The sequence below is a fragment of the Salvelinus fontinalis genome, chromosome 38 (genome assembly GCF_029448725.1).
Source record: "Salvelinus fontinalis isolate EN_2023a chromosome 38, ASM2944872v1, whole genome shotgun sequence".
Classification (NCBI taxonomy): Eukaryota; Metazoa; Chordata; class Actinopteri; order Salmoniformes; family Salmonidae; genus Salvelinus; species Salvelinus fontinalis.
Window position 1 is genome coordinate 32,462,986 of NC_074702.1, and position 27,358 is coordinate 32,490,343.

Below are 27,358 nucleotides of genomic sequence, written 5' to 3' on the forward strand. Positions count from 1 at the left end.
CAGCAAATTTTTGTGTAAACAAATTAACAACAGACTTTCAGCATGCTTATAGAGAAGAGGACACAACATTTTCTGCACTGACACAAGTGACTGATGAGTGGTTGAAAGAAATTGATATTAAGAAGATTTTGTGGGAGCTGCACTGTTAGATTTCAGTGCAGCCTTTGATATGATTGACCATAACCTGTTGTTGAAACAATGTATGTGTTATGGCTTTTAAACTTTAAAAAAAGAGCTATCTATCTAATAGAACAGAGAAGGTTTTATTTAATGGAAGCTTCTCTAATGTTAAACATGGACTGTGTGGTGTGTCGCACGGCAGCTCTCTTGGCCCGCTACTCTTTTCTATTTTGACCAATGACCTGGCATTAAATGAGTAGCCAGTAATAAACTGGTCCTGAACATCTCTTAAACTAAGAGCATTGTATTCGGTACAAATAAGTTCTAGACCTCAGCTGATTCTGGTAATGAATGGTGTGGCTGTTGAGCAAGTTGAGGAGACAAAATTCATTAGTGTTACCATAGATTGTAAACTGTCACAGTCAAAACATAATACACATAATTCCCTAAGTTCTAGACCTCAGCTGATTCTGGTAATGAATGGTGTGTCTGTTGAGCAAGTTGGTGGAGACTAAATTCATTAGTGTTACCATTGTAAACGTCACAGTCAAAACATATTGATTCAATGGTTGTAAAGATGGGGAGAGGTCTGTACGTGATAAATAGATGCTCTGCTTTTTTGACACCAGACTCCACAAAGCAAGTCTTGTAGGCTTCATTTGTATCTTATCTTGATTATTGCCCAGCCATATGGTAAAGTGCTGCAAAGTACGACCTAGTTAAGTTGCAGCTGGCACAGAACAGAGCGTCTCGTTTTTCTCTTCATTGCAATCAGAGGGCTAATATCAATGATATGCATGCCAGTCTCTCTAGGCTCAAAGTTGAGGAGAGACTGCATCGCTTCTTGTTTTTATAAGAAACATTCCCATGTTGGAAATTCCAATTAGTTTGCACAGTCAACTTACACACAGGACTGACACACTTACCCCGCCAGACATGCCACCAGGGGTCTTTTCACAGTCCCCAGGTCCAGAACAAATTCGAGGAAACGTCCAGTATTATACAGAGCCATGATTGCTTGGAACTCCCTTTCATCTCATATAGCACAAGTGAACAGCAAACCTGATCAAAAATAAATACAAAAATCCACACCTCACAACTCTTATCCCCCATGTGGCCTACTTGTTGTGTATGTACTGACGTATGTATAAATAATAGATACAAACACACACGCACACCACATGTTGATATTTTTAAATGTACTGTATGTAAATTGTCAAGTCTTTTTTCTGTAGTATTTTTTTTCATGATTTGTCAGACCCCAGTAAGACTAGCAGTCGCCATTGGGGATACTAATAAAATACACATTTTAAAAAATATATTAATGTATAAACATTGTAGATGTTAACACTGATACAACAGAAGAAAAGTGGTTGGCTCTCAGATTATGTTGAACTCGCAGACAGATGCCTTCTCAGCACGACAGCTCTCATCAAACCACTTTCCATTGGCAGTGGTGGAAAGGATGGCACAGTTGTGGGTATGTCCACTGTCTGGTTGGTTGGTGATGTCAGTCTCCCAGTTCTTAAAGCGCAGGTTGGTGCCCGCCTGGTCGAGCCATTCCCCCTCAGTCACCATGTCATTGATGCCCAGCCAAATGTGTTCCTCAGGGCCGATGCTCCAGTGGACGTAGTCGACGAGCTTATCGTTGTCATTTCCTGTCAGAGGGGTGCTGATTGTGCTCCCTTTAGTAATGCAGTCATCCCCTGTCAGAGGGGCACAATCAGCACCCCTCTGACAGGGGATGACAACGATAAGCTAGGTCTTAGCGGCGGCGGCCAGGAAACACTTGCCAAAACTCTTGATGCCTTTCAGGCAAACTGGAAGAAAATATATATCAAAGTTGGATTTGATAGACATCCCAATGTCCACAACATCGTCACAGAAAACTTTGGATTAAAATACAAGATAATGACAGAAACTGTGTATCCCAGATCCGTTCATATGTATTGTACTGCCGTACAGTGCCTTCAGAAAGTATTCACACCCTTTAACTTTTTCTACATTTTATTGTGTTGCAGGCTGAATTTATAATGGATTACATTTAGATTTTGTAGTCACTGGCCTACACACAATACCCCATAGTGTCAAAGTAGAATTGTGTTTAAAAATATTTTTTACAGATTAATTAAAACTGAAAAGCTGAAATGTCTTGAGTAAATAAGCGTTCATAAATAAGTACTCCGCACATTCAATTATCTGTAAGGTCCCTCAGTTGAGCAGAAATGGAATAGAGCTAAGTACAGGCTAAATCCTAGAGAACACCTGGTTCAGTCTGCTTTCTACCAGACACTGGGAGATTAATTCACCTTTCAGCAGGACAATAACTTAAAACACAGGGCCAAATGTACACTGGAGTCGCTTACCAAGAAGACTGTGAATGTTCATGAGTTACAGGTTTGGCTTAAATCTGCTTGAAAATCTATTCCAAGACTTGAAAATGGTTGTATAGCAATGATCAACAAGAAAATTGACAGAGCTTGAAGAATTTAGAAAAGAATAATCTGCAAATCTTGCTCAATCCAGGTGTGGAAAGCTCTTGGTGATTTACACAGAAAGATTCACAGCTGTAATTGCTTCCAAAGGTGCTTCTACAAAGTATTGACTCAGTGGTATGAATAATTATGTAAATTAGATATTTCTGTATTTAATTTTCAATAAATTTGATAACATTTCTAAAAACATGTTGTCACTTTGTCATTTTGAGGTATTGTGTGTAGATAGGTGAGAGAAAAACATATATCTAATCCATTTTGAATTCTCGCTGTAACACAACAAAATGTGAAATAAGTCAAGGGGTATGTTTACTTTCTGAAGGCACTGTATCTGTAAGGTACTTTGGTCAAACAGGGAATTTCAAATAGATTCAACCACAAAGACCAGGGAGGTTTTCCAATGCTTCGCAAAGGGCACCTATTGGTAGATGGGTGAACATTTTAAAAGCATACAGTGAACATCCCTTTGAGCGTGGTGAAGTTAATAATTACACATTGGATGGTGTATCGATACACCCAGTCACTACAAATATACAGGTGTCCTTCCTGACTCAGTTGCAGGAGAGGAAGGAAACCGCTCAGGGATTTCACCATGAGGACAATAGGGACTTTAAAACAGTTACAGAGTTTAATGGCTGTGATAGGAGAAAACTGAGGCTGGATCAACAACATTGTAGTTACTCCACAATACTAACCTAAATGACAGAGTGAAAAGAAGGAAGGTTGTACAGAATAAAAATATTCCAAACATGCATCCTGTTTGCAACAAGACACTAAAGTAATACTGCAAAAAAAGCAATTGTCCTGAATACAAAATGCTAAGTTTGGGGCAAATCAAATCCAATACAACACATTGCTGAGTACCACTCTTCATATTTTCAAGCATAGTGGTGGCTGCATCATTTTATGGGTATGCTTGTAATCGTTTCGGACTGGGGAGTTTTTCAGGACATAAAAAAACAAAACTGAGCTAAGGACAGGCAAAATCCTAGAGGAAAACCTGGTTCACTCTGCTTTCCATCAGACACTGGGAGAGGAATTGATCTTTCAGCAGGACAAGAACCAAAGGCCAAATGTACACTGGAGTTGTTTACCAAGAAGACAGTGAATGTTCCTGAGTGGGTGAATTACAGTTTTAATTTACAGTAAATCTGATTGAAAATCTATGGCAAGACTTGAAAATGGTTGTCTAGCAACTACCAATTTGACAGAGCTTGAAGAATTTAGAAAAGAACCATGGGCAAATATTGTACAATCCACGTGTGCAAATACTTACCCAGAAAGACTCGCAGCTGTAGTTGCTGCCAAAGGTAATCCTAACATGTATTTACTCAGGGGTATGAATACTGATGTAAATTAGATATGTCTCTATTTAATTTTCAATAAATATGATAAAATCCCTAAAAACTTGTTTTCACTTTGTCATTATGGAGTATTGTGTGTAGATGGATGAGAAAAAAACATATATTTAATACATTTTGAATTCAGGCTGTAAACAACAAAATGAGGAACAAGTCAAGGAGTATGAATACTTTCTGAAGGCACTGCATATCAATACATGTATGCTTTGAGGGCATACTTTATCATCTAGGCCTACTGTTTGAATATAGCGTATCCTTCTGTTAGTACTTTAAATAGGAATGTTTAGTCAACACCACAAGTTGAATGCAGACTAAACAACTTCCCTTGACCAATGCAATACATTCCCTGTTGCCGGGCACAGGTGCTCCCTGTCATGTGAAGTGGACTCTAAGATCTCCTTATGGCACCACAATAGAATAGCACAACCAGATCACTTGTGACTTGCGTTTTCACTGAGATTAGAGCACTCCGTTTGAAATATCAACAGTAACATATCCCTTTACCCGATTGCAAGGCTTGCTGCTCTTTCAACTCCAGCACAACGTTATCAATCTGTGTCTTTAGCTCCTCAATGGCAGCATTATTTTCAGCATCTAATGTTGACGAAATTGGAGTAGAATCAACACAGTTTTACAACTAAAACTATACCAAGGAGGACGGTTTATGGTTGAGCAGTATTGTGCTCGACTTCTTATCTACCCAAAGTAAATGATAAGCTAACATTGACTCCAACATATTGAACATTTAGAAAAAACATATAATTCTTTCCACATGGAGATAAAATGTGTCCTACCTGTCTTTCCGCCCTTTTTCTTAGATGAGGTCTGTTGGAATGTGGATTACCCGAGAAGCCATGCACGTGTATGTCTTAGTTGCCTATTTTTCTACTGATATGATGTGTAAATGATAGTTTATGTTTCCACTACAAGTCAGGAAAAATCTGTTTCGAGAATTGCCACTGTGGGAGTTGACAGAGGAAATCTCACCTTTGAGAGAACAAATGTTTAACAGATGTCAAACTGACGTTTGTTCTTTTATTCCCTTTTTATTTTTTATGCGCAGGATGTTCATTGATGACTTTTTAGCCCTGTTGAGGCGGGAGTGACATTAGCTCTACGTGTTAACAGAGGTTACCCATATGCTTCCTTTTTGGTTCCCATAATGAAACATTTAAGGGCCAATTCCTATTTTACCATTGGCCTACGTATTTTCCCCTGTACCTTGTATTCTAAATTGAACAACACGTTGTCGGGCAATTAGAATTAAATGAACAAAGCAGAATTAGTATAACCTTGTATAAACATTAGGACTATAACTGTTAGCCTGTGCATCTAGTACCATAACAAAATGTGACAAAGTTGTATTAGTAAACTCAGGCACTCTTTACAGACATATGTTCTAATTGTAGTAGAGTACTGTCTGAGGTCCAGGGAGTGCATTTTCTTTGTTCCAGGGGCTCCAATGGGCTAAGGGTTGGGTGGATTGGGGGCTCCATAGACCCTGCATCTGGTTGTTCTCAGCTAGCTGGACAAGGATTTGCTGACACGTGGCAGCCTTACGCCATGAAAAGAGTGTGCTTTGGAGTGTGTGTTTGTTTTTGTATTTCACATGCGCAGACCACAGATTCCCATTGCTAACCGAATCTATGAGAGCTGTCTCAAACTTGTGGCCATGCCAAAATGCAAATATATCTCACACGTTTCATTGCTGTGGGGGAGTATAAGAAGAGTTTATTTCCAAAACGCTGTATCATTTTTTCTCTCTCACATTTGCGTTTTTTCATCAGAAATGATTACTTATCGTACCTTCATGTGTGTGTAAAATATTACTGTTCTCAGATTTTTTTATTCATAAAATGTTAGATGTGTTTAAAAAAGTTTTTGACAAAACGCTATACAGTGCCTGCAGAAAGTACTCACACCCCTTGACTTTTCCCACAGTTTGTTGTGTTACAGCCTGAATTTAAAATAGATTGAATTTAGATTTCTTTTCACTGGCCTACACACAATACCCCATAATGCCAAAGTGGTATTGTGTTTTTAGAAATGTTTACAAATGAATACAAAATGAAAAGCTGAGTCAATAAGCATTCAACCTCTTTGTTATGGCAAGCCTTAAATAAGTTCAGGAGTATAAACTGGCTTAACAAGTCATATAATAAGTTGCATGGACTCACTCTGTGTGCAATAACAGTGTTTAACATTCTTTTTGAATGACTACCTCATCTCTGTACCCACACAAAAAATTATCTGGTAGGTCCCTCAGTCGAGCAGTGAATTTCAAACACAGATACGACAACAAAGACGAGGGAGGTTTCATGATGCCACACAAAGAAGGGCACCTATTCGTAGATGGGTAAAAAAAATGAGCAGACATTGAATATCCCGTTTAGCATGTTTTCTATTTTATTTTATTTAACTAGGCAAGTCAGTTAAGAACAAATTCTTATTTACAATGACGGCCTAGGAACAGTGGGTTAACTGTCTTCTTCAGTGGCAGAACGACAGCTTTTTACCTTGTCAGCTCAGGGATTCGATCTAGCAACCTTTCGGTTACTTTCTCAACACTCTAACCACTAGGCTACCTGCCGGTGACGTTATTAATTCCACTTTGTATGGTGTATCAACACACAGTCACTACAGAGATACAGGTGTCCTTCCTCCTTCCTACTCCACAATACTAACATGAATGACAGAGTAAAAAGAATGAAGCCTGTACAGATTAAAAATATTCCAAAACATGCATCCTGTTTGCAACTAAAGTAACTTTTTGTCAAGAATACAAAGTGTTAGGTTAGGGCCAAATACAATACAACACAAACTGAGTACCACTCTCCATATTTTCAAACATAGTGGTGGCTGCATAATGTTATGGGTATGCTTGTAATCATTAACGACTGGGGAGTTTTTCAGGATAAAAAAATACATGGAATGTAGCTAAGCACAGGCAAAATCCTAGAGGAAAACCTGGTTCAGTCTGCTTTCCACCAGACACCGGGAGATGAATTCAAATCTACACTGGAGTTGCTTACCAAGAAGACAGTGAATGTTCCTGAGTGGCCGAGTTACAGTTTTGACTTAAATCTACTTGAAAATCTATGGCAAGACCTGAAAATGGTTGTCTAACAATGACCAACAGCCAATTGGACAGAGCTTGAAGGATTTTGAAAATAATAACGGGCAAATATTTTATAATCCAGGTGTGGAAATATCTTACCCAGAAGAGACTTACCCAGAAAGACTCAGCTGTAATCACTACCAAAGGTGCTTCTACAAAGTATTGACTCAGGGGTTTGAATACTTATGCAAATGAGATAGTTCTGTATTTCATTGTTCAATACATTTGCAACTGTAAATATGTTTTAAATTTGTCATTATGGGGTATTGTGTGTAGATTGGTGAGATTTTTTTAATACGCTTGATACATTTTGACTTATGGCTGTAACACAACAACATGTGGAATAGGTCAAGGGGTATGAACACTTTCTAAAGGCGCTGTATATCCAATGTTTAGGTGGAATGGAATGTTTATATACTGTATATTTGAATGTGATATGTGGTTGTCTCACCAAGCTGTCTAAATATAAATGCACTTACTGTAAGTCGCCCAGGATAAGCGCATCTGCTAAATGTTTTATATACATATCTCATATTACTGAATTGAATTATTTATTATCATTGGTTGAGAGAATGCCAAGAGTGTGCAAAGCTGTCATCAAGGCAAAGGGTGGCTACTTTTAAGAATCTCAAATATAACTCTTTTTTGGTTCCTACATTTTCCCCCAACTTCGTGGTATCCAATTGGTAGTTACAGTCTTGTCCCCTCGCTGCAACTCCGTACGGACCCGGGAGAGGCGAAGGTCGAGAGCCGCGCTTCCTCCAAAACACAACCCAACCAATCCGCACTGCTTCTTGACATAATGCCCACTTAACCCGGAAGCCAGCCGCACAAATGTGTTGTAGGAAACACCGTACACCTGGCGACCTGGTCAGCGTGCATGCGCCCGCCACAGGAGTCGCTAGAGCACGATTGGACAAGGACATCCCTGCTGGCCAACCCTCCCCTAACCCGGACGACGCTGGGCCAACCGTCCCATGGTCTCCCGGTCACGGCCCGCTGTGACAGAGCCTGGACTCGAACCAGAATCTCTAGTGGCACAGCTAGCACTGCGATGCCATGCCTTAGACCACTGCCCCACTCGGGAGGCCGTGTCAAAACTTTTTACTGGTACTGTATATACACTACATGACCAAAAGTATGTGGACACCTTCTTGTTGAACATCTCATTTCAAAATCATGGGAATAAATATGGAGTTGGTCCCCCTTTGTTGCTATAACAGCCTCCACTCATCTGGGAAGGATTTCCACTAGATGTTGGAACATTGCTGCGGGCACTAGAACATTAGTGATGTAGGCCAGTAGTGAGATTGGGCACTGATCGCAGTTGGCGTTCCAATTCATCCCAAAGGTGTTCGAAGGGGTTGAGGTCAGGGCTCTGTGCAAGCCAGTCAAGTTCTTCCATACTGATCTCAACAAACCATTTCTGTATGGACCTTGCTTTGTGCATGGGGGCATTGTCATGCTGAAACAAGAAAGGGCCTTCCCAAAACTGCCACAAAGCTGGAAGCACAGAATCATCTAGAATGTCTTTTGTATGCTGTAGTGTTAAGATTTCCCTCCATTGGAACTAAAGGAAAAACAGCCCCAGGAACCATGAACCATGGAACCATGAAAAACAGCCCCAGGCCATTATTTCTCCTCCACCAAACTTGACAGTTGGCACTATGCATTCGGGCAGGTATCGTTCTCCTGGCATCCGCCAAACCCAGGTTTGTTTGTCTGACTGCCAGATGACAGGATTCATCACTCCAGATAGTGTTTCCACTGCTCCAGAGTCCAGTGGTGGCGAGCTTTACACCACTTGGCATTGCACATGGTGATTTTAGGCTTGTGTGTGGCTGCTCGGTCATGGAAACCCATTTTATGAAGCTCCTGATGAACACTTATTGTGCTGACGTTGCTTCCAGAGGCAGTTTGGAACTTGGTAGTGAGTGTTGCAACCGAGGACAGACGATTTTTACGTTCTGCGTGCTTCAGCACTTGTGTGGCCTACCACTTCGCAGCTGAGCCGTTGTTGCTCCTAGACGTTTCCACTTCCCAATAACAGCATACAGTTGACCGGGGCAGCTCTAGCAGGGCAGAAATTTGACAAACTGACTTGTTGGAAAGGTGGCATCCTATGACGGTGCCACGTTGAAAGTCACTGAGCTCTTCAGTAAGGCCATTCTACTGCCAATGTTTGTCTATGAAGATTGCATGGCTGTGTGCTCGATTTTATACACTTGTCAGCAACGAATGTGGCTGAAATAGCTAAATCCACTAATTTGAATAGGTGTCCACATACTTTTGTATAGGTAGTGTAGCTGCCATAAATGTATCATTTGTACATTTCTTTATTACAAATGTAGTTATTTGTTACATTTGATTCGGTAAAACATTTAAACTCAGTTTTTCACAATTCCTGACATTTAATCCTAGTAACAATTCCCTGTCTTAGGTCAGTTAGGATCACCACTTTATTTTAAGGATGTGAAATGTCAGAATAATAGTAGAGAGAATGATTTATTTCAGCTTTTATTTCTTTCATCACATTCCCAGTGGGTTAGAAGTTTACATACACTCAATTAGTATTGGGTAGCATTGTCTTTAAATTGCTTAACTTGAGTCAAACGTTTCGGGTAGCCTTCCACAAGCTTCCCACAATAAGTTGGGTGAATTTTGGCCCATTCCTCCTAACGGAGCTGGTGTAACTGAGTCAGGTTTGTAGGCCTCCATGCCCTCACACGCTTTTTCAGTTCTGCCCACAAATATTCTATAGGATTGAGGTCAGAGCTTTGTGATGGCCACTCCAATACGTTGACTTTGTTTTCCTTAAGCCATTTTGCCACAACTTTGGAGGTATGCTTGGGGTCATTGTCCATTTGGAAGATCCATTTGCGACCAAGCTTTAACTTCTTGACTGATGTCTTGAGATGTTGCTTCAATATATCCACATAAATTTTCTTTATCATGATGCCATCTATTTTGTGAAGTGCATCAGTCCCTCCTGCAGCAAAGCACCCCCACAACATGATGCTGCCACCCCGTGCTTCACGGTTGGGATGGTGTTCTTCGGCTTGCAAGCCTCCATCTTTTTCCTCCAAACATAACGATGGTCATTATGGCCAAACAGTTCCATTATTGTTTCATCAGAACAGAGGACATTTCTCCAAATAGTACAATCTTCGTCCCCATGTGCAGTTGCAAACCGTAGTCTGGCTTTTTTATGGCGGTTTTTATCCCCCTACTGTATTTATTTTGCTCCTTTGCACCCCATTATTTCTATCTCTACTTTGCACATTCTTTTTTACTTGCTATATTGTATTTACTTCCCCACCTTGGCCTTTTTTTTGCCTTTACTTCCCTTATCTCACCTCATTTGCTCACATTGTGTAACGATTCTCGTCTGGTGAAGGAGAAGAGGACCAAAATGCAGCGTGGTAAGTGTTCGTCATATTTTAATTTAAAACTGAACACTACACAAAATAACAACGATGAGAAAACGAAACAGTTCTGCAAGGTGAACAGACACTATAACAGAAAATAAACACCCACAACCAAAATGGGGAAAACAGGCTACCTAAGTATGATTCTCAATCAGAGACAATGACAGACAGACAACCATACCAGGCCAAACACACAGCAATACAACAACATAGAAAAAAGAACATAGACTACCCACCCCAACTCACGCCCTGACCAACCTAACACAAAGACATAAAAAAGGAACTAAAGTCAGAACGTGACACATTGTATATAGACTTACTCCATGTGTGACTCTGTGTTGTTGTATGTGTCGAACTGCTTTGCTTTATCTTGGCCAGGTCGCAAATGTAAATGAGAACTTGTTCTCAACTTGCCTACCTGGTTAAATAAATAAAAAAATTCTAAACAAGAGTGATATTCTTGTGGTATCTTTAAGTTCTTCATGGGGTGCCATGTGTTGGTTTGGTTGTCACATGGCCTGATTCGGCATTTATCATCTCACTCATCATGCAATCATGTTCCCACTGGTAGCTACCTACTGGCTTGGCCTAGCTGCCAAAATACCCTTTCATTTAGTTCATCTGGTTCCTCTCACCTAGCTGGATATGGTTCGGCGGACACGTGGCCCGCTGATTATAAAAAAGTGTGTTTTGGAGTGTGTTTGTTTTTGTATTTCATGTGTATTATATGCACGTGTGAGTTACTCTCATCCTCAAGTATGTATAGGCCTACTGGTGAAGTGAAAGACACTGGTACTGAAGGAGCTATCTCTCACATTTGCACAAACCATTGGATCCATATACGTTGTTCCTCTTTCTAATGTTTTTCTCCTAGTTGGAGTTGGAAAAATGAGTCAATTGTCAATGTTGTGTGTTCAATATAACACTAGCTTCATGATTTCCCCATGTTCCAATGAGGATTAGAGTGAAGTGGCATTGAAAGAGCACGGCTGCCTGTTAAATGCAGGGTTGCACAACTAAATAAGTTGTCTATGTTGTTCCATGTCATTGTCACTGACGGATAGCTGGAGTTTGCTGTACGAGCGAGGAGAAAAAAAAAGGGACTTGACTCAGTAATGAAACAAAAACAGATTTAAATTGGGTTTACCATTGACCTTTATACATTTAGCAGATAAGTAGCTCAGTATAATAACATTTGGTTAAAAATAAGTCATTTACAAATGTACAAAAAAAAAGTGCAAATAAAAAGGCATCTTCATTTCTTGTGTATAGAAGTATAATAATGCCCAGCTTGTGTGCACAGCCTTCATAGACTGGCCAGGTCTGGGCTGCATGGTGCCTCTGATTCAGGGCTTCAGTGAGTCAGTATTTACTCAAATGCATAGCTAGTAGTCACATCAGTGCTCTGTAATTAATTACAGTTCTGTTCACATTACCTTTGCAATTCCTTCTAAGTATGACAACAATGGTACTACTACAGTATTTAGCTATGACAAAAAATATATATGTGCAGTGCTTTTAGGGAGGCCAAATGGTGGACTGAGTTGTGTAGAATAATGTTAGTATTCAGCTCAAGGTTTATTTTATTAATGAAATGTTAAACCAATCTAAAATGTTTCATATCCCTGATATTTCATATCCCTGATATTACAAGTGCTCAGTCGTTTATGAGACCTTCAGATTAGGTGAATCAAATTAAGACACAACCCTTTGGATATGAGTAGCTTCGATCTTACTTCAGGGCCAAAAAAGTAAGGGCCCCTTATCGCCCAAAAAGGCTGTTGAAATCAGCCACATACAGTAGATGCTCCAGTAGAATGTATGAGTATCTTTCTTATGACTTTGAGTACTGTATTTGACACTGCACTGTAAAAACAACAAGACAATACTTGAAGTTGTCAAATACACAAGGTTTGTGAAATCACAAATGTTCAACACAGAGAAAATAAAACTGATTGAGGTATAAAACACCTATGGGTGTTACACAAAAAGGAGCAACTCGAGGTAAAATACCATGCTTTATAAAGAATAAATGAAGTGTGTTTATGTTTTTATTTTTTATTCACGGACTGAGTCCTCTTCATTTTGCTTGTTGACATTGAAACCAGACCCCTCACCTCGTTTCCAAAAGGTCCGTTATCGTCCTTCCAGCCTATGTTGGGCAAAGCACTGTGGGAAAAAAACACATATTAATGAGTATGGCTGAGACTATGTGTGAATGCCAGTTGGGAAACTATGGGAAAATACAAAGTAAGAAATAGAACAGGCTTGAGTGGAGAAAAAGGAATTAAATAGTACAACTGGAGAAATAAATAAGCCCAGAAAGAGAAATAGGTTCCAATGGTTGCAAGAGCAGTGATTCCCAGGGAGTGTTTCAGGGGAACCCATCAGGCCCATTTGGGATCACTTGAGGATGTGAAGGGTTACGCAAAGCAAGGTCATGGGTCAGGGATAACTTTGTGACACCAACGGGAGCAGCAATGGGGTCTACCATACCCTAAACAGCAGCAGTGTGACAGTGAGGGGGTGGGGGGCAGTGACAGGACACAAGGGCAGGGTACGGTTATGTTACACTAAAGCTCAGTGGCCACTCCGGGTGCTCTCCCGCAATGAGTGGACTACACCACGCAGTACAGTGTCTGTGAATGTGTGCCACAAACCTCTCTGTCCATGGCTCTCACACCAGAGCTGGCAAGTACAATGCAGCGAGACATTGAACAGAAAATGAAGAATGGAGATACATTTTTTTTTTAAGAAATGAAAAAGGAGATCACTCAACTGGAAATTGCCCTGTACCATAAACACAAAAGAAAAGGCACAACAAACTTAAACAGTAGAAAAGCCTAGCTTAAAATAGCCTAATGAAAATCACGAGTTATCAATAACCGTTATGCTCTTGAATTCTACAAAAATGCAGAGACAACAGTACGCCAATAACACATAGATCCCTGTAATGTAGCCTACTAATGTTAAAATGTATATAGGGAGAGGCTGAGTGAACTCACCTTTGAGAATGTAGTCTGTCAGAAGCCTGGGCACCTTGTCACTGTCGTCTCTCATAGCTTGCAGGACTGCAACAGAAACGCAAACCAATCAGAAAAATAGATTTATTCCAGGAATTTATTTGACCACGGTATGTCAACCATCTATAACACCAGATAAACAACTGTACCCTGTACTTCAAGTAGCACAAATTTTTTGATTTATTCAAGATTCATTTGATGGGTGGGGGATAAATGCTCTGCACCTGAGAGTTGCCACTTACTAAGGTGCCACTTACTTTGGGTAAGGATCTGAAGATCTTCCACCGATGGAGGCCCTCCTTTCTTCTCATATGGGATGACTGTGGTCAGATACTAAGAGAGACCATGGGGTAGAAACAACAGAGAAAAAAAGGGAGTATAAGTACAAAACCTAGTGAAAGTGTAAACACCCCTTGTACACTTTTCACATTTTTCACGCCTTAATTCAATTACACGTTATATTGTTTTCCTACTGATCTACACAGCCTATCCCACATTTTCAAAGTGAACGAAGAATTATAGAACGTTTTCCAAATTAATACCAATAAAAAAAACAGTCTTGATTGCATATGTCTTCACACCCCAGAGGTAATACTTGGTGGAACCACCATTGGCAGCCATTACAGCTGGCAGCCATTACACAAATGTTCCTCTCACAGATGTAATGCCTGTCAAAAGTTATTCCACCAAGTATTAACTATGGCGTGTGAAGACATATGCAATCAAGGCATCTTTGTTTCGTGTTCTAATTAATTAAGAACATTTTCTATAATTTTCCTTTACATTGAAATTGTGTAGTAGGTTGTGTAGACTGGTCGGGAAAAAAATCAAATGTAATCCCTTTTTACATTTAATACTGAGGCGGAACATTTAGAAAACTGTGCAAGGGGTGTGAAAAATTTCACCAGGCACTGTACACGCTAAATACAATTGTTCAATTGCTTCTCCATGAGAGTAGAAGTGGGCAACCATTGTAGAAAGGCAATTAACAGAGTGATGTTTGTTAAGACTCCTTCTTAAATACAGTAGGGGGGTGGGTATGGTTAGCCATTTCCTATGGAGAAGTGAGACAGCGAGTAATTTATGTTCAGTTTATGGAGATGTGAAGCTGGGTGGATCAGCATTTTTAGGTGGGACTTACGGAGCAAAAGTCCAGACTTTAAAGCTTCGTCATACTTTAGACTTTTTGTTATTATTATTATTTAGCGCGCTACTCTTCTTACACTGTTCGCGCTAGAAACGCCGTGGAAACATTACAACGTGTAGACAACCATTTTGGGAAGGCACTACAAGGCATTACATAAATCCGCTTGGAGACGGTTTAAACTGCATTTTAATGTTGACTGCTTAGGTATCAAGCAAAGTGCTTTATGCATGCTCAGTTCTTGGGTCTCAGGGGCCGCCCGAGTAGAAATGTTAAATTGAAGTTATGGAACTCCCTCGCCCGGTTATTTTTTACGGGGAAAAGTCCTCAATGAAACTGACATTAGGCTAAATGTGGAGAATTATACATTTGCCTCTGTTGGCCATCAAGTAAACCTATTAATGTGTATGACATTGTAGGCTACCATTTGATACAATAAATGTTGTTGAAATGTTGAAATGACGATATCACTGGAGTCATTGCAAATCAATTTGTGCCGCTTGTGGAGCCTTGTATAGCCTTTGTGCCACTTGTGTAGCCTTGTGTAGCGTTGTGTAGCCTTTGTGCCGCTTGTGGAGCTGGCAAACCAATGAAATATATAGCCTATAGCTTTGTCGGTGTAGCCTTGTGTTACTATGAACTATGAACTGTCAGATTAGGCTACAGGTAAAACCCATTCAAAAAAATAAACACTGGCTGTTGTTGACAAGCATATTAAGTTCATATATATATTATTCATATTTAATTCAGTGATTGAAATGATGACCCCATTCTCAGTAGCCTGTTCCAGCCGGCTATTGGGGAAACAAGCACTTCTTATTGCGAAATTGCCTCGCTTTTTATGTTGAATAAATGTGTCTTAATTTGAACTAAGCAAGCTGCTCAATCGTTCAGTTTACATCTTGCCTACGTCTTGTCTAGGATACTGTAGACTATCTGAAATGAGATGTAGGCCTATAAGGGGCTATAGGCTACCTGCCTTTATCTCAGAAAACTATGGTAAAATTGAATTGGCAACTCCTCTCTTGCTGTAAAAAAAAATTAATTGGGCTAGTTTTCAGGCCTTTTGGGCGGGTTTTGAGAGGTCATTGAGCTAGAAATTTAAGCTTGACCTGGCAACCCTGCTTCTCATTGCACTTCTTTCAGTTTTGACATGCAACAACTGTCGTTTAGACACTGACCACAACCACACAACTACTGACCACAACTACTGCTCTTGTCTGTACTAGCTCTGGTACAGCTCTGGCCCTGGGTGTGCTCTGGTTCGCACTAGCTTTGGTCTGCACTATACATTTTAACCACTTTAATTAGCATATCATGCCCACCAACAATAATTGTAACTCTTGGACCGTTCAAGCTAGATACATGTACACCAAACCAACTTTAATATTTTCAGACTATCTTAGCTTTTCACCTACCTACCTTTTCAACTATAACCAGTCACCACCATTACTACTGCAGGCACTACCACTACTATAACTTATTTCAAAACCATACATACTTTAAAACAAGCTAGCAAACAAACCACATTTACTTCAGGAAATGTACTTTTAGCAATAAAGAGTTAATTTATTAGCTAGACTTACAGCTAGCTATCAGTAGGTCTACATAGAAATATATTCTACATACAGTGTAGGGATGCTCCTGACTAAAACAAATCTTAGTTGACCCAGAGTCTTCTGATTGGTCGGAAAAAAAATTACTTATATTTTTCCACGTCCTATGTTTGAATAAAATCAACTATATGTACGCTACTGAGCTTGTCTGATGCTTTAAGCACTGAGATTAAAAATTAAGACACATAAATTACTAAAGAGAGAGCCAGAGATCAATATAGCCTAACCAGAAGAAAAACACCTGTTCCCGACCTTCCTCCTCCCGCTGCCCGCTGCTGCTGGCTTTCGCAGATTTGCCTCGGCTGTTAAGCTCCTGAATTTGCCGGTAATAAGCTACACCAGAGGATGGCAACCTTTTCCATTTGGAGTGCCAAGTTATCATACCATTTCTACTGATCTGCATGCCAGTTATGATTTTCATATGCACATTTTCATGGAACAGTTTAATTTAATTTATAATAAAGCCTTCATATCTCAAAATCAATGAGATTTTGTGGTAAATCTAAATGAAAATGATACAAATCTAAAAGTGACTTTTATTTTCATTGCCAATATGTAAAAATAGTCTACATAAAGCCAAACATTTTTAACATTGCAACCTGCAGGTAGAAAATATCCTGATAAAAATAAATATAATCTAAATCACATTGTCTATGCATGACCAGTCTGCAAGGAACTTGAAACAATGTGTCAGCTATTGTTTTAACTTGGTCTGGCCTGAAGCTCCTGCTAGCTAACTTGCAACATTGTATAAAATATTCTGAGTCCTCAAGAGTTTTCAGCTCTAGACAGACAGACACAGCTATTTTGCAAGCGATAAGACGTAATCAGGTAGACCTATTTTATGACGCTTCCACCGGATCAGAGCATGACATTTCTTCCCCTTTCATGCTGAGCGGTAATCAAAAGGGAGCGAGCTGTAAAGATTTTTCACATAGGCTCCGTTGAGGAACAACTATAATTTTCAATGGATGTAAAAACAGACTTTGTCTACTCGCTGCTTGAGGCGAAGAAAAAATTACTTTCAGAAATTCCATAGTGATGGTAAGTTAAGACAATCATAAATAGTATTAGATCCTCAAATGGGCAAAATTATAGGCCTACATTTGCTCGCAGACTAAGTAGACTAGTCCTAATTCTATATGCGTAATCAGTTGCGTGTCCTTTACTCAAGATTGACAGGAGTGCCCCAAACAATAGACAATTAATAAATTGACAACTTGTAAATGGAATGAAATAAACCAAAACATTTTCCTCACAGCCTAGGTTGTGTGCTCTGCAAACGTGTCCACTCCTACAATGACAACTGTGACAACCGTAAGACTGTAATAATAATATATTGAGTGCATTAACAGAAATGACCGTAACCAAACAAACATTGTAGATTAGAAATTATGGGAATTAACAGTAAATGTCCTACTGGTGATACCGGTGCGCCATCCCTGCGGCCTCCACAATGGATTAGTCCATTGGAATAGCTTTACTGGCCTGCACAGAGCCCTGACCTCAAGCCCATTAAACACCTTTGGGATGAATTGGAATGCAGACTGTGAGCCAGGCCTAACCGCCCAACATCAGCGTCCGACCTCACTAATGCTCTTGTGGCTGAATGGAAGCAAGTCCCTGCAACAATGTTCCAACATGTAGTGGAAAGTAGGGCTGGGCGATATATAGAATTAATTTGAATTCATGTTTTTGCGCGACATTCCAAATGCCTGCAGAATCAAAGTTTTTGTATTGTTCGTTTTCATGAGCATTTATGTCCGCTTGTTCTCATGTTGTCTTTTTGGTCTCGTCTCGTTCGCTCCTTCTGTGCTGTGCACCTTCCCATTTACACCAGAGGTCTGTATATAATGACAAGATGCTCATGTGTCCGCCCTAACAACGGGTGTCGTTGTTCGAAAGGCGGGAAGGCAGGCGGACAAGCTTAGGTTCAAAATAAGCGCACAGAAACGCATTGGCCTTATTTTGGACAGATTTTAGCGCTTCGCCTTTCTCCCAAGACACTCCCTCAACAACTCACAAAAACAAAGATGAGAGATCACTTCTTCCTCTCTGACAAACGGTTTCAATATGCTATTTGCATTTGAGGTTTGGTCCAACAGAATCGATCATATGGACACCGAAACACATGGAGACATTATTTGACTGTAGTAGAGGAGAAGTTAACCCTTTCGAACCATATCCTGTTTATGTTTCAACTCCTCAAATTTCAAGCAGAGCAGACACTACTGAAAAGGATGTACCAATGAACAAAACGAATGATCAGTTTGTAGCGCGCATTACGGTACAATGTATCGCTGGCAGCATTTTTGTCGAATAAAGATAGTTATACTAGCTGTTTAGTCTGTGTTTTATAAATGTGCAATAAGCATAAAACAGTTATATAAGGAATTGGCAACTCGTTCTCATTCTGAGAAATGAGGTAGGCCACTTTATTTCAACATCTGTTCAAACAGTTGGAGATGGACAGAAGAATGTGCTCGTTAAAATTCAACTGTTTTGCTTTGTTAGCTGAATTCAGAGCTTGTGAAATTATACCTAGATCCAAGTTGGCTAAACTTGAAAAATAAATATTAGTTGGCTACTTACTAGCACGTGTGCATGTGCTTGAGAGATTGTTTATGAGACCGGTGTTAATTTTCTATGCCTGATACATTATTAGTTGATGTGCATTATGCATGGTTCTGGTTAAATTTGTAACAAAAATATCATTTTTTATAGACAGACCTGAAAGCCAGATCAGTGATTATTACAAAAAAAGCAGGTACAAGTATTTTGATAAAATAATTAAATTATTAGTGTGTCTTATGGTTGTTGAAGGGATTTATTTAGCCTAGGTATAATTTTACAAGCTCTGAATTCATTAGATTATTGCTGACTGTTTTAAACGCAGTGTAATTTACCTTTAAATTGTACAACAAAGCTTATTTAGAGATAACATTTTAAAAAATCTATATATACAGTTGAAGTTGGAAGTTTACATACACTTAGGTTGGAGTCATTAAAACTCGTTTTTCAACCACTCCACAAATTTCTTGTTAACAAACTATAGTTTTGGCAAGTCGGTTAGGACATCTACTTTGTGCATGACACAAGTAATTTTTACGACAATTGTTTACAGACAGATTATTTCACTAATAATTCACCGTATCACAATTCCAGTGGGTCAGAAGTTAACATACACTGAGTTGACTGTGCCTATAAACAGCTTTGAAAATTCAAGAAAACGATATCATGGCTTTAGAAGCTTCTCAGCAAAAAAATATTTTTTTAAGCTAATTGACATCATTTGAGTCAATTGGAGGTGTACCTGTGGATGTATTTCAAGGCCTACTTTCAAACTCAGTGCCTCTTTACTTGACATCATGGGAAAATCCAAAGAAATCAGCCAAGACCTCAGAAAAAAAATTGTAGACCTCCACAAGTCTGGTTCATCCTTGGGAGCAATTTCCAAATGCCTGAAGGTACCACGTTCATCTGTACAAACAACAGTATGCAAGTATAAACACCATGTGACCACGCAGTCGTCATACCGCTCAGGAAGGAGACGCGTTCCGTCTCCTAGAGATGAACGTACTTTGGTGTGAAAAGTGCAAATCAATCCCAGAACAACAGCAAAGGACCTTGTGAAGATGCTGGAGGAAACAGGTACAAAAGTATCTATATCCACGGTAAAATGAGTCCTATGTCGACATAACCTGAAAGGCCGCTCAGCAAGGAAGAAGCCACTGCTCCAAAACCGCCATAAAAAAGCCAGACTACGGTTTGCAACTGCACATTGGGACGAAGATTGTACTTTTTGGAGAAATGTCCTCTGGTCTGATGAAACAAAAATAAAACTGTTTGACCAGAATGACAATCGCTGTGTTTGGAGGAAAAAGTGGGATGCTTGCAAGCCGAGGAACACCATCCCAACCGCGAAGCACGGGGGTGGCAGCATCATGTTGTGGGGGTGCTTTGCTGCAGGAGGGGCTGGTGCCCTTCACAAAATAGATGGCATCATGAGGGAGGAAAATTACGTGGTATATTGAAGCAACATCTCAAGACATCAGTCAGGAAGTTAAAGCTTGGTCGCAAATGGGTTTTCCAAATGGACAATGACCCCAAGCATACTTCCAAGGTTGTGGCAAAATGGCTTAAGGACAACAAAGTCAAGGTAATGGAGTGGCCATCACAAAGCCCTGACCTCAATCCTATAGAAAATGTGTGGGCTGAACTGAAAAAGCGTGTGCGGGCATGGAGGCCTACACACCTGACTCAGTTACACCAGCTCTGTCAGGAGGAATGGGCCAAAATTCACCCAACGTATTGTGAGACGCTTGTGGAAGGCTACCCGAAACGTTTGACCCAAGTTAAATAATTTTAAGGCAATGCTACCAAACACTAATTGAGTGTATGTAAACTTCTAACCCACTGGGAATGTGATGAAAGAAATAAAAGCTGAAATAAATCATTCTCTCTACTATTATTCTGACATTTCACTTTCTTAAAATAAAGTGGTGATCCTAACTGACTTAAGACAGGGAATTGTTACTAGGATTAAATGTCAGGAATTGTGAAAAACTGAGTTTAAATGTATTTGGCAAAGGTGTATGTAAACTTCCGACTTCAACTGTATATATTGTGAATCTCCCATAAGCTGAGAAAATCGAGATATGAGTTTTAGGCCATATTACCCAGCCCTAAGCCTTCCCAGAAGTGTAGAGGCTGTTATAGCAGCAAAGGGGGGAACAACACCATATTAATGCCCATGATTTTTGAATGAGATGTTCAACGAGCAGGTATTCACATACTTTTGGTCATGTAGTGTATATTTGCCACACCTTGACTAAATAAATCTCAGTCGACCAACAGCCTATCGACCAAACAATCAACCAGTCGACTAACTAGGGTCAGCCCTAATACAGTGCTTTCGGAAAGTATTCATACCCCTTGACTTATTCCACATTATGTTGTGTTACAGCCTGAATTCAAAATTAATTAAAATAATTTCTCACCCATCTACACACAATACCCCATAACAACAAAGTGAAAACATGTTTTTGGAAATGTTAGTAAAAAAATGTTAAATGAAATACAGAAATATCTAATTTACATAAATAAGTATTCACACCCCTGAGTCAATACATGGTAGAATCCCCTTTGGCAGAGATTACAGCTGCAAGTCTATCTGAGTAAGTCTCTAAGAGCTCTGCACACCTGGATTGTACAATAGTTGCACATCTTTTTTTAAATTCTTCAAGCTCCGTCAAGTTGGTTGTTGATCATTGCTAGTCAGCAATTTTCAAGTCTTGCCACAGGTTTTCAAGAAGATTTAAATCACAACTGTAATTAGGCCCCTCAAGAACATTCAATGTCGTCTTGGCAAGCACCTCCAGTGTAGATTTGGCCTTGCATTTTAGGTTATTGTCCTGCTGAAAGGTGAATTTGTCTCCCAGTGTCTGTAGGAAAGCAGACTGAACCAGGTTTTCCTCTAAGATTTTGCCTGTGCTTAGCTCTGTTCCGTTTCTTGTGCATCTATTTATCTGAAACCCACAGCATGATTGATTCAGAGTTTCTTTGCTTTCCTAAGAGTGTTGTCCACTTGATCCTGCTTTTTATCCCCATCTTCTAACAAAAGACTGCTTTGTTCTTTGTCTTTCTTCTTTTAGTTTTCACACGCAACAACTGTAGTTGAGACATTTTTGTGATCTAACTGCCCCATAATCCAAATTAATATGGTTGATATAGTAGTTAATCAAAAATAATGATTTTACTACATTAAACTTTGACTATATGCAACTGCTTTGCTTTAAATAGTAAAGTAAAACGTTTTAAACTTCTACCACAAAAATACTTTAATCCCACCAATTGTACTTCATGTACAATTACCATCTAGTTGACCAACAAAGACATACACACACAGCACCAATGAATAGTGCAACAGACAGAGAGAAAGAGAGAAATATAGGCACCTGTCTTTCACTCCCACTTCTCCCAAAAGTTTGCCGGAAGCCATTTTGAATGGTAGACGAGAGCCCCACCATGCTAAAGCGCTAGAGAGGAAGGAAGTGAAGTAGAGAAGCGGGAAGTAAGAGACACACAAACTGGAAACAAGCAGATGAAAATAGAAGGAACCATATGCAAGGTTTAAAAGGTCAATATCCCCAAAACAATAAACCAGTAAATTAGTTTGTAAAAAGAGTGACGTAATAAGATATCAAGATAGTAATACGGGGGGACATCTGTACAAGCAAGAAATAAGTTGTATAAGGTTTGAATACATTAAAAGGTTACTAAGCAATGCCATAAAACAGTGGATCAGCAGGAATTGTGTGTGTGTGTTTGTGTGTGTGCACGCACAGCATGGATGGTGTCACTCACTGATCCTAGTGCTTGTGTTCTCTCTGGTCGGCCCTGCGGGGCCCCGGCACCACTCTTGAGTTTTTTCTTTTTCTTCAGTAGTTCCCTGTGTTCCTTCTGTCTGTTCTGCACATCTATCAGGATAGAGATGAAGCTGTTCTTCACCTCTTTTTCAAAGTCCAGCTCGTCCCTGAGGGCCAGGTGTTGAATCAGCTCCTCACCGTAATGTCTGATGGCCATCTCCACCTCCTCTAGCCGCTCATTCAGCTCTGCTACACACAGGGTCCTCTCTCCTGCACACACACGCGCACACGCACACACACACAGAAATGTAGCATAAGAATGCAAGCACACTTTCAACCTCCCCCTCCCTCACACCATTTACACACACACACACACACATACACACACACACACACACACACACACACACACACACCTAACTGACAAGAGATATACTCACGCTCGTCATAGCTGTGGTTTGTTCTGGGGCGCTGGATGTCCAGAGAGAGCATGGCGAGGTCTGACTGAGAGGGGTGGTTCTGCTCTGCCCCCAGGTCAGGAGAGTCCTGCATCATCTCCTCTATCTCCTCAATAACCTACAATACACACGGTAACATCACACATTTGGGATCAGTTCCATTTCTATTCCTGTCTGTTGCATTGGACATAGAATGTCTCCATGTAGTTCAATTCCAATCCTTGGAATGAAATTGTGTTCCTGAATTGACTGGCACTGTCGATAGAATAGACCCCAACTCTGGTTAACGCACAAACACCGGCTCAGTCCACCTGTCGTCTGTCGATGTGAAGCACATTCAAGCAACAGGCGCAAGCCCCATACCCAGCTCTGCTCCACTGTATTCTATCTTTGATAAAGTGCAGGTCAGCCTTGGGCTATTCGAGGCAGAGCGGTGGGTTGGTAGGTTGGTAAATTGGTGGGTAAACCCTACCTGTTCTGCAGTGAAGAGGGGTTCGTCATTGAGGCAGGAGACGATGATGGTGTGCATGTCCATCTGTTCCCTCAGCTCATCGTCGGACAGCTCCAGTGTTACATCATCCACCCTCTGACAGGTCAGGGGGAGGGGATTGAATCAAAACTAAATCCTGGCACAATGAATTCTGAATTTTAGATTGGAGCGATAAACAGATCGGACAGGACGGTAGGGGCAGGGAGAGGCGGAGTGGTAGGGAATAGGGAACGAGGGAGAAAGAGAGAGAGAGACAGAGAGAGTGGGGATGAAAGGAAAGGGGCAAAGAAAGAGCCCTCTATGAAGCAGGAACTCGACTCACTGGTTTGTCTTTGAGGTTTAGAGCGGGGAGATGGAGGGAGCGTGTTCGAGACTCTTTCCAATCCACTGCCATGACATTACCATAATTATCTGCGAGAGCATTCCAGATCCTGTGGGGTGAAATGAGATGAGAGACACATGACAGTTAACACCACCACCTGTAGGACCAAAAGCTCATGTAGATAAGTGATATCTAACTTCAAATAATGGTCAACAGTGGTTATATGTGTCATAATGACACTGCACTTGGAAGCAGTAAGATGTAACGAGGACTAATCTGCCAGCTGTGCGATAAGTTTGGGCTGTTGATAATGCTACAGCCGCACCGCTTTAAAACGGTATTATGAAATGTGAAAAGCGGAAAGGGTGAGACATTAATAACGAATCTATCATTTATAAACAGCATAGTATTGGGCTAACTATTTATTAACCACAAACAGATTAGTGGGATCAACTACTCTACCCAAGACATAAGCCAAATATTTAATCTTTTAGGAGGGGATAAATGTGAATTGTCCGATTTATTCTGAACTCCCGGGAAGGGTATTTCGGTCAACATTCTAATCTAGAGTTTAGTAGGATGTCTTTGTTAGGCATATCTGGGACACTATGCACGGACATGTTTTCAACTGAGATTATGTGAGTTCTAAAATCTAGTTTGACGGAACAGCCAAATGACCATTGATAACATTGCTTATTGACAAGTCATCAGCACAACTGACAGTACGTGCATAGCAACAATAATGCATGGGGGAAAAAGCATCATTATAAACGTAAACTTCTAGTGAAATGAACGTAGCATTACAATATTCTCGAATAGGTGTAAATATGCTATAAGCTTATCTGATACAATGTTGAATGTCCGCCGCTTGCATCAACCATCAATACTCGTGACAGCATGTATGAGTTGGACGCTATTGTGCAGGGCGTGACATTGACATTTGATAGTATGTCGCAAGGGAGGAACGGTGTTGTTACAAACTAACTTTGGCCAGGAGTCACTTCGCATACTCACTCGTCGTTCCTCAACGTTGTATCCTCGGTGATAATGTTTACAGGGGCAATGTTCTCCGTTTGGGTGTTGAAATTTCGGAAACACACTGTCAATCTCTCGTCGAAATCGTTCACCAGCTCTTCCATGGACTTGAAGCTGCCTATTTCGCCCGAAAAGCTGTCGTTGAGCTCTGGAAGGACCCTCAGAACGCCTGTCAACTGCTCGGCAACCAAGTTTACTCCGTCCATCCGAGTCCCCTGCTCTGAGACCGGCTCAAATTCCTTAAAATCGTGCCACTCGTCATCGAAATGTGCAAGGGGCGCCGCCATGGCTGCACCCAAAGTGCCTCTGATGAATGATGTATGCGACGACGGAATGTCAGGACACAGCATCCTCCGGTGGGAGCTGTGTCTCTTTGGACCGGTCCGAAAACTATTTTTCGCCACCTCCGAGGTCCTAACCTCTTGGCGTTTGCGTATCTATAAAAACGGGATAGGCGCAAGCAATATGGTAATATAACAACATTCGGGGAGACAACGCCTTATTGCTTACACCTTTCTGGGTTTTATAGATCTGCAATCACTGAACACTAAGGTCAAAGGAAAATGGTGCCAGGGGTTACTTTCAGGCCGGGCTTCCCTCTCACAAAATGACCCTTTGACACAAAAACGTAACCAAATGTATTCACAGAGATAGAGGCCAAACAAAGTATAAATCAGTTTATTTTCAATAATCTAGAACATTAAATAAATTGTAGTCCCAAGACCCAAACTATGGAATTTAATGACATTTACACAATAATAGTAGCTTAGCTAGGCTACAATCAAATTCAGACCAGTCACCAGAGAATGACTAAACATTTTGATGCTTCGGGGACTATTTTTACATTGGTTTGCCAACATTCTGGGCCAACACCATTTTGCTCTTGTATAGCAACACTACAAAGCGGCACTCCAACATCTGAAACAGAAGAAATAGGTTTCCTTAGAGAGAATAACCGAATGTTCAACTGCACAACACATGCATTAAAACATAATTCTTTCATACTGACACTTTCCTTGACACCCAGCTTCATAACACGTTATGACAGTCATAACCCTGTCATAATATGTCATAACAGCTGACATAACTTGTCATAACCTGTCATATTATTGTCATAACACTGTCATGACCCATATATTTACACATGTTGTGACATATATTGTGTTATTTTATGTTTGGCTATGACACCTACATAAGAGTGTGAAAACCCACATTTTTTTTAAATGTATTTTTTCCCTACCAAGAAGTTTCCTTGCGTTTGAAAATGTGTTTCTTAAGTCCTTTGTTGTTGTTGTAATGAATTCTTTACAGTCATGTTTTTTTTCATCATATTTTACATAACTTGTAGAAAATACACTTTATGACACTGTCATGAAGCATTATGACATCATAATCATATAGGCCTATCACATGCATGCCGTTATGTCAGTCATCAGTCAAAAAAAGGGTGTCTTGTCCTGCTCCTGAAATCTTCTTTTGCATTCATCCCAGTCATCAGTAACTGAGCATTGGGGTAGGTGCATGTCTGACATCAATATGTGCGCAATTACAATGATAATTTAATATGGTCAATTTCAGTAAATGTTATATAACATAAACATAATGTTGAAAAGTAGGCTATGGTGTAATGGAAGTCGCTCTGGACAAGAGCGTCTGCTAAATGACTCAAGTGTAAAATGTAAATGGAATGTTTTGTCTTGTGTGGTAGGTTTTGTGGGTTTTGAGACCTTTATGTAGGTGTCATAACCAGCCATAAAACAACTACCGTGGTAGGTTTTGTGGGTTTTAACACTCTTATGTAGGTGTCATAACCAGCCATAAAACAACGCAATATATGTCACAACAGATTAAATATATGTGTCAAGACAGTGTTATGACCATATTATGACAGTTTGACAAGTTATGTCAGCTGTTATGACATGGTTATGACCGTGTCATAACATGTTATGTGGCTGGGTGTCAAGTAAAGTGTTACCCATTGTTATTTAGGTTGTCCTTTAGGCTATTACTGTGTTAGTCTGGTGCTATTATAATTGAGTAATCTTTGCAGTGATAAACACTTTCCCTTCGTTTTTACCATTGCTTTATCAGTGCCAGAGGGACTATCTTTCTGCACCTCTCCCTTTTTTGCAATTGGTTAGTCTAATCCGTGGATTCAAGATTAATTCCTTTCCAATCATGATCTGTAATGGCAAGAAAAAGTTAATTGGTTCAGTAACAATCATACAATTAACGACAACATACAGTAGGCTACAGCGATCCTGTTACTCTCGTTGTTGGAATGAGTGGACCAAGGCGCAGCGTGGTAGGCGTACATCTTTCTTTATTTAATGAACACCGAGAAAAAAAAAAAAAATACAAACCAAACGTAAAGTTTTAG

The 27,358-nt window shown here is 40.2% G+C and overlaps 1 protein-coding gene and 1 pseudogene across 3 annotated transcripts; both read right to left on the reverse strand.

The window, feature by feature from the left end:
- Positions 1–1,500: 1,500 nt before the first annotated feature.
- Positions 1,501–4,810, reverse strand: LOC129838167 (tetranectin-like; annotated as a pseudogene).
- Positions 4,811–11,659: 6,849 nt separating this feature from the next.
- LOC129837549 (fasciculation and elongation protein zeta-2-like) lies at positions 11,660–25,437 on the reverse strand. Of its 3 annotated transcripts, none has more exons than XM_055903835.1 (9): positions 24,958–25,437; positions 23,944–24,052; positions 23,604–23,717; positions 23,114–23,249; positions 22,651–22,943; positions 22,263–22,343; positions 13,803–13,878; positions 13,528–13,593; positions 11,660–12,691 (listed from the first exon to the last, which is right to left on the reverse strand). In XM_055903835.1, exons 1-9 carry the CDS (start codon positions 25,326–25,328, stop codon positions 12,675–12,677), a joined length of 1,263 nt encoding a protein of 420 aa, XP_055759810.1. In that variant the 5' UTR covers positions 25,329–25,437; the 3' UTR covers positions 11,660–12,674. The 3 variants fall into 3 exon arrangements, with proteins under 3 accessions (XP_055759810.1, XP_055759811.1, XP_055759812.1); XM_055903836.1 differs by having other exon boundaries at positions 22,672–22,943; positions 24,958–25,433; XM_055903837.1 differs by lacking the exon at positions 22,263–22,343 and having other exon boundaries at positions 22,672–22,943.
- Between the last annotated feature and the right edge of the window lie 1,921 nt (positions 25,438–27,358).